The sequence below is a fragment of the Rhinolophus ferrumequinum genome, chromosome 14 (assembly GCF_004115265.2).
Source record: "Rhinolophus ferrumequinum isolate MPI-CBG mRhiFer1 chromosome 14, mRhiFer1_v1.p, whole genome shotgun sequence".
NCBI classification, from domain to species: domain Eukaryota; kingdom Metazoa; phylum Chordata; class Mammalia; order Chiroptera; family Rhinolophidae; genus Rhinolophus; species Rhinolophus ferrumequinum.
In genome coordinates, this window is record NC_046297.1 from 72,451,304 (window position 1) to 72,463,416 (window position 12,113).

At 52.8% G+C, this 12,113-nt stretch overlaps 1 protein-coding gene across 1 annotated transcript; it reads left to right on the forward strand.

Annotated features, from left to right (window-relative positions):
- The first annotated feature begins 3,049 nt into the window (after positions 1-3,049).
- Positions 3,050-11,788, forward strand: ZNF696 (zinc finger protein 696). Its single transcript, XM_033126968.1, has 3 exons — positions 3,050-3,113; positions 8,472-8,568; positions 10,188-11,788. Exons 2-3 carry the CDS (start codon positions 8,535-8,537, stop codon positions 11,267-11,269), a joined length of 1,116 nt encoding a protein of 371 aa, XP_032982859.1. The 5' UTR covers positions 3,050-3,113; positions 8,472-8,534; the 3' UTR covers positions 11,270-11,788.
- Positions 11,789-12,113: the final 325 nt, after the last annotated feature.

A 12,113-nucleotide genomic window follows, 5' to 3' on the forward strand; every position in this document is an offset into this window, starting at 1 on the left:
GTCGGCCTCGGACTTCTCGGAGGCCCGGGGCCCCGTCCAGCCCAGCACCTCGGACAGCTCCAGGCACGCGCGCGGCTCCCAGGTCCCCCGCCCCGAGTCCGTCCCCCGGGCCGCTCCCCCGCGCCGGTCCCCTCAGTCAGCACCCCCAGAACCCCGAGCCTCTGCCTCCCCCACGCCCCCAGGCCCCCGCCACCGGTCCTCCAGAGGGTCCTCCGAGCTTCCTAGAGCGGCCGGAAGTGCTGGCGGCGCTTCCCGCTGTGGCTCAGTGCGGGTCCCGCTGCGCCGCGGTTGAGTGGCTCCGCTGCGTGGGTCGCGGGGCCCTGGGGCCGGGAGTGGACACGGCCTTCCGCTGTCCCCTAGCCACCACGCCACGGCCTTCGTCCGTCCTCGCGCCCCCTCAGCACCTAACCCAGGGGGTTCCCGATCGCAAACCCGCGGGTGAGGACTGAGGGCGCAGCCACTGCGTGGGACACGTGGGCCGTGGGCCAGGTTCCCAAGTCACGCTTTTCCCACTTTCTGTGGTTTAAAGAGGTCTGCTGGAAGATTTCTGTAAGATTTGAAAATAATGCGGAAGACCGAGTTTCCCTTTGTGAGAAACTCGTCCCAGAATGTGGGGACAGACCTTGTTAAGTCCAGGCCGCCCTGTCCCTTGGAAGAGCATGTGGGCTCAGCGCGCGGCCCCATCCCCACCCCGCTGGCATTGGCTGTGCTCAGGACCTGTCAGCACGAGGCTTCCGCCCCGCGATAGCAGCTGTGTCACCCGCTGTGACTTCACCTCCCACATCGCCAGCCGAGGGGACACGCCAGGCTCTCCTCTTCCAGAGGCCAGGATCCAGGGAAACGGTACTCCCCTTTTGAGCCCCTGTCTTTTTCCCTTGGGCCACAGGCTCTGACCTGACATCTCTGGTCACTCAGTGTGCTGCCACCTGGGGCTCTGCCCAGCCTCCGGCCCCCCCCACCCCCGCCCCAGGAAAATTGAAGTCTAGTCTTCAAGGAGCACAGGTTTTAATAGATTCTTTTTCTTAAATAGCGTTTGGGAGTTTGTTTTCATTGTAAGAGCCATTCATGGTCTTTAAAGAAAATTTGGGAAGTTTAGAAAAAATAGAACACCCCCCCTTCAAAAAAAAAAGACATCACTCACCAGCAACTACAGGGAGTGTTCGCACACATTTCCGCCAGTCTTATAGGCTCGGGGATGGTTTACAATTGTCGCTGTTTAAACAGATTGACTTGATCTCAGCTCTAAAATAACGTCCGTGTACTGAAGGTCTCAGATTTGCCAGGAGCAGCACTAGAAGCCCTGGGCACCGCATCTCCAGTCCCCCAAGCGTGAGTGGTGCCTGCATCCCTGACTTACAGGTGGAAACCGAGGCTCAGGCAGGACTTAACTGCAGCTGTGCTGTGAACCCAGGTCTGGACTCACACTGCCTGGGTCCTTCCGTCCTGGCCCCACTGTTGACCACCAGCCAAAGGGTAGGTCCACTGCGGCCTGGACCCCACGTCTCGTCCCCCAAGTGGTGGCAGAACTGCATGCCCCGGTCCTCGAACCTCGCCCTGCCCAAGGTGCTCTGGGCAATAAAGTGAGCAGAAAGGGCCCCCTCCCCCCGCAGCACCAGCAACCCACTGGCGGCCCACTGAGCCGCGGTGAGCACGCAGCTCTGTGGTCTCTGGCCACGGAGATGTGTGCTTGTCTGTCATCGCAGCCTGGCCAAGTGAGGGATGTCGCTTCCCTTTTCCGTGCGCCAGCTCCTTCCTCTGGAAACCCAAATGTCCTCATGTGCAAAGCAGCCTCTGTCTCAGGGGTGCTGATGTTGGAGGAAGTGATTCACACGGTGCGGGACCAGCGGTGAGTGTGCGGGTAGTCGACACCCCAGGGCTGAGCAGCAGAGCAGCAGAGCGGCAGGCCGCCTGTACGGTGGGGCCAGTGGGCATGAGTTTGGTGCCAGCCTCACAGTGCCTGGCACCACTGAGCTTCTCAGCCACCCCCCTCCCCCCGGCACTCGCCAGCAAAAAGGGGTTTCTGTGCTGCCCCGGGGCTTATGAAGGGCCCCGCGTGCTAAGGAGCAGCGAGGGTGAGGTTGCCGCCCACCCCGTGATTCCCTCCCCTCCGACGCTTTTCTCCTGCTCTTTCAACATGGGCAGGTTTCCTGAGATTCTGCGGCCTCCTTCCCCCATGGCACTCCCGTTTCTCCACTAGCACTGACTTCGTTCATTCGTTCATTCGCTCACTCCGCCGTCAGCTCGCTCCCCAAACCCAGACTTACTTCTCTGATCTCATCCTTGGACCTGGCTGGAGGGGATGGAGCCCAGTTGGGAGAGGGAAGAGCTGCCCCCAGGCAGGTGCGTGGGAAATGGAGACTGGCAGAAGGTGGGATTCTGGAAAGCCCGTTGGGCGGAAAGACGGGGGAGGGAGGCTTGCTCTGAAGGTGGCTGGGACAATAGCCAGGGAGGGCTCTTGCACTCGAGCTAGGAAACCTTCCTTTAAGAATCGCAGAGAGAGGCCAGCGCCCAGTGACAGTCGGCCCCGTAGCCTCCCAGGGCAGACGAGCCCGCAGTCCTCCTGCGGCCTACAGCGTCGCCGGAAGTCCCCGAACCGCGGAATCCAGGGAGGGTGAGCTCACAGTCCTCCGGGGCCCTAGAGCGTCGCAGGAAGTGCCCGAGCCGCGGCCTCCAGGGCAGCCGAGCGCACAGTCCTCCGGAGGCCTAGAGCGTCGCCGGAAGTGCCCAAGTCGCGTCCTCCAGGGCAGCCGAGCGCACAGTCCTCCGGAGGCCTAGCGTCGCCGGAAGTCCAAGCCACGGTCCCAAGGGCAGCCGAGTGCACCGTCTTCCGGAGGACTAGAGCGTCGCCGGAAGTACTTGAGCCGCGGACTCCAGGGCAGCCGAGTACTCTGTCCTTTGGCGGCCTAGAGCGTCGCCGGAAGTGCCCAAACTGCGACCGCCAGTGCACCAGAGTGCACAGTCCTCCTGAGGCCTAGAGCGTCTCCGGAAGTACTCGAGCTGCGCCCTCCAGGACAGCCGAGTGCTCAGCCCTTCGGCGGCCTAGAGCGTCGTCGGAAGTGTTCGCAGGCGGGTCAAGGAGACGGCGGCGCTTTGGGTGGACAACTTGTCTGCAGGTTAGTGGCTGGTCGGTTTGGGGGCGGTAGACGCTGGGGACGAGCGGAGCGCGATTCCTAGGCTGGGTGCAGGGCCTCCTGTCCTTCTTGGGCTCTCGCTGAGGAAGAGCCGCAGGTCCGCTATGGAAAGTGGGAGCGGGGGACGGCACTATGGCCAGAGGACAGCTCCCCGACTAGTGAGACAGCCGTCAGGGGTCACTGCATTCCCACTGTGTTAACCTTTTTTTTTTTTTTTTTTTAAGATTTTTATTAAAAACATAGTTAACATACGTTATATGAGTTTCAGATGTACACCACAGTCACTCAACATTTATATGCCTAAGGAAGTGATCACTATATAAGTCCAGCAACCATCCCACACCATCCCACACTCGGTATCGTATGATTATTGACTGTAGTCCCCATGCTGTACGTTACATCCCCATGACTTACTTGTTTTCTACCTGGAAATTTGGACCTTCACCTTTTGCCCCCCTGTTGTAATTTTTCAATTACAGCTGACATTCAGTATTATGTTAATTTCAGATGTACAGCCTAGTGATTAGACATGTTTATAATTTGCGAACTGGTCCCCTTGACTAGCCCCACCTGGCACTATACATAGTTACTGCTGTATCATTGACTATACTCACTGTGCTTTACTTTACATCCCCGTGACTGCTTTGTAACAACCAATTTGTACTTATTAATCCCTTCCCCTTTTCACTCATCCCCACCCCCTTTCCATCTATCATCCCAAGAAATCTAGTACCCATCTGATACCATACATAGTTGTTACAATGTTATTGACTATATTCTTTATGCTATACCCTACATCTCCATGACTACCTTTTAACAACCAATTTATACTTCTTAATCCTGTCCCCTTTTTCACCCATCCCCCATCCCTAACCCCGTCCCATCTGACAACCATCAAAATGTTCTCTGTATCTATGAGTTTGTTTTGTTTATTTATTTTGTTCTTTAGATTCCACATATAAGTGAAATCACATTGCATCTGTCTTTCTCTGACATACTTCACTCAGTACAATTCCCTCCAGGTCCATCCATGCCCGTGTAGATGGCAAGAACCCATTCTCTTCCCTGGCCAAGCAATATTCCGTTGTACATATGTACCACCTCCTCTTTATCCATTCTACCATTGGCCGACACCCTGGCTGCCTCCACACTTTGGCCATTGTAAACAATGCTGTAAAAACATATGGATGCACACGTCCCCTCGAAGTAGCATTTTGGGTTTCTTCAGATAAATAGCCTGAAGTGGGATTACTGGGTCCTTCTTTATCTCTTGTTAAAGACTGTTTTAAAGTCTATTTTGTCTGGTATAGGTATTGCTTTCTCAGCTTTGTTTGTTTCCATTTTCATGAAATATCTTTTTCCATCCTTTTACTTTCAGTCTCTGGGTCTTTCAATCTGAAGTGAGTCTCTTGTAGGCGGTATGTGTGAGGGTCTTGTTTTCTAAGCCATTCAGCCCTCCTATGTCTTTTGATTGGAACATTTAATCTATTTCATTGAAAGTGCTTGTTGATAGATATGTAATTATTGCTATTTTATTATTTATTATTTTGATGTGTGTGTGTGTGAGTGTGTGTGTGTGTGTGTGAAGAAGTGCCTGTAATATTCCTTGTAATACTGGTTTGGTGATGATGAACTCCTTGAGCTTTTTCTTGTCTGGGAAACTCTTTATCTGTCCTTCGATTTTAAATGATAACCTTGCTGGGTAGAGTGATCATGATTGTAGGTCCTTATTTTTCATCACTTTGAACATTTCACGCGAATCCCTTCTGTCCTGCAAAGTTTATGTTGAGAAATCAGCTGACAGTTTTATGGAAGCTCCTTGTAGGTCACTAACTGCTTTTCTCTTGCTGCTTTTAAGAGTCTCTCTTTGTGTTTAACCTTTGGCATTTTAATTATGATGTGTCTTGGTGTGGGCCTGTTTGGGCTCATCTTGTTTGGGACTCTCTGCACTTTCTGGACTCATATGTCTACTTCCTTTGCCAGGTTAGGGAAGTTTTCCATCATTTTTTCAAATAGGTTCTCAACTCCTTGCTTTCTTCTCCTTCTGGTGCCCCTATAATATGAATGTTGTTACACTTGATGTCCCAGAGATCTTTTAAACTATCCTCCTTCTTTTGGATTCTTTTTTCTTTTTGCTGTTCTGATTGGGTGTTTTCTGCTACTTTGTCTTCCAAATCATTGCTTTGATCCTCTGCTTCATCTAGGCTGCTGGTGATTCCTTGTAGTGCATTCTTCATTTCAGTTATTGTGTTCTTCAGTTCTGACTGGTTCTCCTGGTTTCTGTGTCCTTTTTCATGCTTGCTATCTCTTTGTTGAAGTTCTCACTAAGTTCCTTGAGCAACCTTATAACCAGTGTTTTGAACTCTGTCTCTAGTAGGTTGCAGCCTTCATTTTGTGTAGTTCTTTTTCTGGAGTTTTCTACTGTTCTTTCATTTGGGATGCATTTTTTTTTTTTGGTTTCTTCATTGTGGCTGCCTCCCAGTTTCGGTCGGGGGGCCTTATGTAGTAGGTGCCCTGGGGGCCAGTGGCACAGTCTCCATGGTCACCTGCTCCAGGTGCTCCAGGAGTGTCCCTTGTGTGGGTTGTGTGTGTCCTCCTGTTAGAGTGGAGCCTTGATTGTTATTGGCACATCAGTGGGTGGGATTGACCCTCAGCCTGATTGACTGTGGGGTTTGGCCATGTCCACAGCTTACAGGAGGCTATGTGGGGGGCTTACCCCACTGAGTGTGATTTGCCCCAGTGGGCTCTGGTGCCTGTTGAGACCACCCTTTGTATGAGCCACTTGTGGGGCTAATTGGGTGGTGCCCTGCTATGGTCTGAAGCCAACCTCTAAGTATGTTGGTTCTGGGGCCTCTTGGGAGTGGCTCCAGTGCAGGCCCAGGTCACCCACTGCCTGTGGCTGGCCAGGGGCTACCGGTAGGAGCTACAAAGGAATCCACAGTTGTTTGTTGCCTGTGCTAAAGTTGGAGGAGCATGGGAGAGGCCGCACTGAGAACCAAGGACATCTGCAACCAGTACTGGTCCTGGGGTACGTCCACAAAAGCCAGGACACCCTGAGGCTTGTTGCCACCTGCTGCCTCCCTTAAGGTTGAGCCACTGATAAAGCCTCGTGTGGTATGTGAGTTAAGTGAGGCAGGGAGGTCTCAGGGAGTCACTAGAGTGGGAAGAATTGTGGTCACCAGGTTAAAGTAGACTCTGGTTTGGTGACAGTGCGGAGCCTAGAGCTACTCAGCAAATGGCTCAGAGCACACTGAGGCCAGTCACTGCCCACCTGGGGCCCACTGGACTTGGATAATCCGTTTTCCAAGAAAATGTGCAATGCGGGTGGGGCCGGCTGCTCAGGTGTAAGTCAGCAGGGCAGAGAAGCAGAACTCACCAGACCGATCAGATTCAGATTTAGCCCGAGGGGGAGGGCTAAACACAGGAAAGATGGTGCCCACCTGCTGGCTGCATGGGAGAAGGGCCCCACACAGGGAAAATGGGACTGTCCTCCAGCCCTCGCTACGAAGCCACATACCTCAGTCTTTCCCCTGTATGCCTCTGGTGCCCCCAGAGTCACTGTCCCTTCGCTGGAGCCCAAGGTGAGTGCTTGCGAGCAAGTCTGTGCGTGGCCATTTAAGAGGACGCCTGAGAATCCCGCAGCCTTCTGTCCCATCTGGATGGTCGGAATTCCCACTGTTTTTCACAGGCATTTGTTGTGGGGACTCCTCTTCCCAGCACCAGTACTTCGGGCTGGATAGCCTGGTATGTGGGCCTGGGGTCCCTTGCTCCTCTGGGGGGGAACCTCCACAGCCAAATATGTCCCTCCAGATTCTCAACTGCCATAGGGAGGTTTAGGGTCAGCCAGTTTCGTGTCTCTGCCCCTCCTACCAGTCTCAACGTGGCTTTTTTTTTATTCTTAGTTATAAAACTTCTGTTCAGTCAGACTTCAGATGGTTCTCCAGGTTGACTGTTCTGTAATTTAGTTGTAATTTAATGTGTTCACAGAAGGACATAGGCACAGTGTTTATCTACCCCAGTGTCTTGGATTTTCTTGAGCCGACCTTTCTTGTTCTTTGCTTGAAATTTCCAATGTTTCTTCTGTAAACAAACTGGAGATGAAATTTCTATGTAGGTAAATCTCCAAAATTTCAGTGTCAGGAGAGGTTCGTGGAGGTGGAATTGCGGTGTGACTCTAGGGCATTTGTAAGTTGTCCAATGACTGCCCTCTGAGTAGCCGTGTGCGAGGTGCCCGTTTACCCTACTCTTCCTGCTCGTAAGGAGCTACCGTTTTTAAGTCTTTGCCATTTTCAGAGGAAACAATGGTATTTTGAATTACGTTTCTTAATTGCAAATGAGGTGGGAACAAATGTGGGACTTGTATTTTAAAATAAATTAGCCCTTTGATTTTTGTGTGTGTGTGTGTTATCTGTTCGTAGCTTTTAGCAGTTTTCCATACTTTCTCAATATATGGCTGTCTTTATATGTTAAGGATATGAACCCCTATCTATGTTGCAAGCCCCACCCACTTAAAAAAATTTTTTTTAATTTGTTTTTTAAATTTTTATTGAGTAACAGTATGTTTTTTCCAGGACCCATCAGCTCCAAATCAAGTCGTTGTCCTTCAATCTAGTTGTGGAGGGCGCAGCTCAGCTCCAAGTCCAGTTGCCGTTTTTAATCTAGTGGTGAGCGGCACAGCCCACCATCCCATGTGGGAATTGAACCAGTAACCTTGTTGTTAAGAGCTCATGTTCTAACCAACTCAGCCTCCATCCACCCCTCCGGAGGCTCAGCAGCAGCTCATTGTCTTCAATCTAGTTGTGGAGGGAGCAGCTCAGCTCCAAGTCCACTCGCCGTTCTCGAACCGGCAACCTTGTTGTTAAGAGCTCATGCTCGAACCACCTGAGTCATCTGGCCGCCCCTTTATCTGTTTGTTTTTAAACTAAGTTTTCTTCTGTAGTTAAATGTGAGACTTTACCTTTGGTGTTAGGCTTAGAAAAATCATTCCTTAATCCAAAATTGCACTATTTAAATAATTTTTTCTTGTTTTTATATTTAAATCTTCATAATTATGAAGAAAATTTAAAAATCCATGATTATTTCTGTAGACATTTGCAAACTGCTTGAAAGTGGTAAAGGAAGACGACAGTGGGTGCTGACGCCCACCTTTCCTGAGTCTGAGGTGGAGGGAGCCAGCACCCCAGAGAACGGTACTTTCTTGGGTGTCTGTTCAGTCAGGACCTTGATTTCTAGTGACAGAAACAGGCCCCGTGGGTGGGTGGCTCCTTCATGATCCCTGGACGCAGCTCTGACCTCACCCCCACTCTGTCACTTTTTGTCCTCTTCTTCCTTTTACCCAAGCAGGTGTCCCCACTCCTGGTGTTTCTGAAGGGAGGGGAGCCCAGGCCTGGGTCTCCACACGCCATGGAGAGGGCCACCCTGATGGACACATGCACAGGTGAGGGGTGGGCAGCCAGGCCTAGAGCAGTTGGAGGACCATCCTGGAGCTAGGGAGGTGGGGATGGCTTAGGAATCAGGGCTCCCCGAGTCCCATCCTGGCAGCAATCACCCCGCCCCACTCTACTTTTCCAGTCACAGCCCCTCTCCTCCCTCTGCCTGAGGTCCTCTCCTCGCTCCATTCCTGTGCTCTCCTGGCCACTCTCTACACGCCTGTCTTTCTCTGGTCCCTCCACATGGAGACTTCTGAGAATGAGAATTTTAATTCTTGGCTTTGTTTCCCCGGGGCCCAGCAGTGTCGGCTGGCCTGGGCTCAGAGGAGGTGACCAGGAAGAATCTGGAGATCTGGCTAGCCCGCTGCCCATTGGCCCCTCCCTCTCAGGCTCCAGGACCCTCTATTTTGAAGGTTCAGGCACATTGGGGGGCTGTTGAAGTGGAGGACTCACGTTTAGTTTACTGTTGTTGCGGATACACTGTCACGTGACCGTTGCTGACAGTACTGCCACCTTCCTTAGCAAAGAGACAAGCGGTGTTTGAAGCTTGTTCACGGTCACACTCATGATTTTTGTTCTGTGGGGATCCTCGGTGGGACACAGACATGGCTGCCCAGGTCACATGTGTACACACTCCCTCCCCACCTGGCTCTCATACTAAAGCTCTTGTTAGGGAACCGATGGGGCCAGGCGCCAGCCTGCTCTCACTGCCTGGGAGGAGCTTCCTGCCCCCTGCGGGCCCTCAGTCAGCCACTGAGCCGAGGGTGCAGCTCAGGGCGTCACTGCTTCTGTTCAGCTGACAAGGTTTCTCCCTGTGGGCAGGAAGGTCTTCTCTCAACTTGGTTGACATGCTTGCCCTAGTGTCCCTGCCTCTGAGCCACCTCCCCACGTGCCCCTGTAGGGCCTGTGGCAGGAAATTCTAGGAAGGCTGCAGGCACTACCCAGCCTTCTGATGTCCCATGATTTTGCAGCTACATCCCTGAAGCTGTTGTCTAAACAGGCACCTGGTCTGTGGCCATGAGCCAACAGGCCCTAATTTAACCAGCTTCACTGCCACCCAGCCAGGACCCAAGGGCCCGGTGTCCCTCCCACAGGCCATTGCCCACTCTGGGTACTGACGTTGGGATAAGGACCCCCTTACTTGCACGGAGCAGAGCCCTTCGAGTTTGGTGGGTTGTGGAGAGTTGTCAGGGATAGTGTTGTCTTGGGGGGTCCGGGGTCAGAGTGGTCAGTGGGAACCAGGAGACGTGTGCTTTCAGAGCCTTCTGGTTTCTTCTGCGTTGCTTCCCCGGCTGTGAGCCAGAAAAGGGTGCACAACCCATCCCTCCACTCCTGAGACCAGGCTGATGCAGGCAGAGGCTCAGGCCTTTCCTGGAGTGACCGGAAAGGATCCTAACCCACCCTCTGGTCCCTCATCCATTTCTGTGCCCACAGAGGTTAGGAAGTGAGGGAGAATTGGGCGGGAACTGGACAAGCAAAATAATGGGTACCTACTATACACCGGCTTTATTAGTGTCCTGCCATTACCGTGGGTCACCAGCGCCATCTCAAGTTCATGCATAACTGTGTATTGTTTCATAGAGTTTCTTATGTCTAAAATCATACATCGCCAACCTTCATTTTCCAGATTTCCCAGCACAGGCATCAAGTGTTGGCCAGGCTCCTGAGCAAGGGGCTGAGAGCACAGGGTTGACGCCACGGCAGGAGGCTCCAGAAGAGAGGGAACACCACGGAGAGAGAACGCCAGGACTGTGCCAGAGGCCTCCCCAGCCACTGGGGTTTCTGGACCTTTGTGGGAATGAAGCTGGAGAGAGGCCCAGAGAGGTCGCTCAGGGCCCAGCTGGTTATGAGGAAACTGGGGACCAGAATGGCCAGGAGGACAGTGTATCCGGGTCAAACACTACCCTGAATGCAGGCTCTGGGACAGATGGCAGAGGCCCCTGGAAAGGGCGGCCTCACCAGTGCAGCACCTGTGACAGGAGCTTCAAATGCTATTCGGATGTGGTGAAACACCAGAGCATCCATTCTGGGGAGAAACCCTATGCATGCAGTGACTGTGGGAAGGCTTTCATCCACAGCTCACATGTCGTCAGGCACCAGCGAATTCACAATGGGGAGAAGCCATATGTGTGCAAGGAGTGTGGGAAAGCCTTCAGCCAGAGCTTCAATCTGATTAGACACCAGAGGGTTCACACCGGGGAAAAGCCTTATGACTGCGCCGAGTGTGGCAAGACCTTCAGTCAGCGGTCAGACGCTGTTAAGCACCAGAGAACCCATAGTGGAGAGCGGCTGTACGAGTGCCGGGAGTGTGGGAAATCCTTCATCCATAGTTCCAATGTCGTTCGGCACCAGAGGACCCACCACGGGGAGAACCCGTACGAGTGTGGCGAGTGCGGCAAGGCCTTCAGCCAGAGCTCCAACCTCATTCAGCACCAGCGCGTGCACACGGGCGAGAAGCCCTTCGCCTGCCAGGAGTGCGGGCGGGCCTTCAGCCGCAGCTCCTTCCTCAGCGAGCACCGGCGCATCCACACCGGCGAGAAGCCGTATGCTTGTTCCGAGTGCGGGCGCGCCTTCCGGGCCCTGTCGGGCTTCTTCCGGCACCAGAGGATCCACACAGGCGAGAAGCCCTTCCGCTGCACCGAGTGCGGACGGGCCTTCCGGCTGAGCTTCCACCTCATTCAGCACCAGCGGGTCCACAGCCAGGAGTGAGGGGGAGGGGCCGGGAAGGTGCGAACCCCAACAGCACCACCCACCCACGGGTGGGGTGCGTCATTCTAGTGCTCCGCCGAGATAACAGAGCTGTCTGGGTGCTTGAAGTTGCCTGCGTGAGCGCCTGCAGTACGTCTGTCCACGGCCCCTTCCCCAGGAGCAGCTGGAGGAGAAGGGAGTCTCGGAAGGCAGGCTTCCTACCTGGAAAATGTCGGCTTTCCCAAAGGAGTGAGGAGATTTGATGGTGACACTGAAATTGTTTCATTTTTATAGCACTTTTTTCTGAGTTATAATTTACATAAGGTGAAATGTACAGATCTTAAGTGTTTGGTTTTATGAGATTTGACAAATATACCCGGTTTTGACCTTTATAACCAGGACACTATCAAGGTACAAACTGTGTCCCCTTCAGGTCAACACCCCCGTCCTCAGAGGCAACCCGTGACCTCATTTCTGTTACTGTAGTTTTCCTTGTCCTAGAATTTTGTATTAACAGAATGATGATATATACTCATATATATGTGACTTCTTTTTCTCTGCTTGTTTTGAGACTTATTCACGTGAGAGTAATTCTTTTAGTTCCACAGCACTTTTCCAAAGGCGACTCACTTTCTACTCCACATCAAGCTGTTTGTTTGGGTCTCCCCATCAACGTAGGAGCTTGTAGCCAGAATTCTCCAGCACAGGCCTGGTGCCAAACATGCAGCCTGTAAAAGTAAGTAAATGACATGCGTAGGGAGTGTAGAAGGTGAGCACAGGACGGACAGCACAGTTCACTTGTGCACACGCCATTTCAGAGCCTGCCGTGTACACAGGCAGCACAGGAGAGGGCATCGAGGGTCTC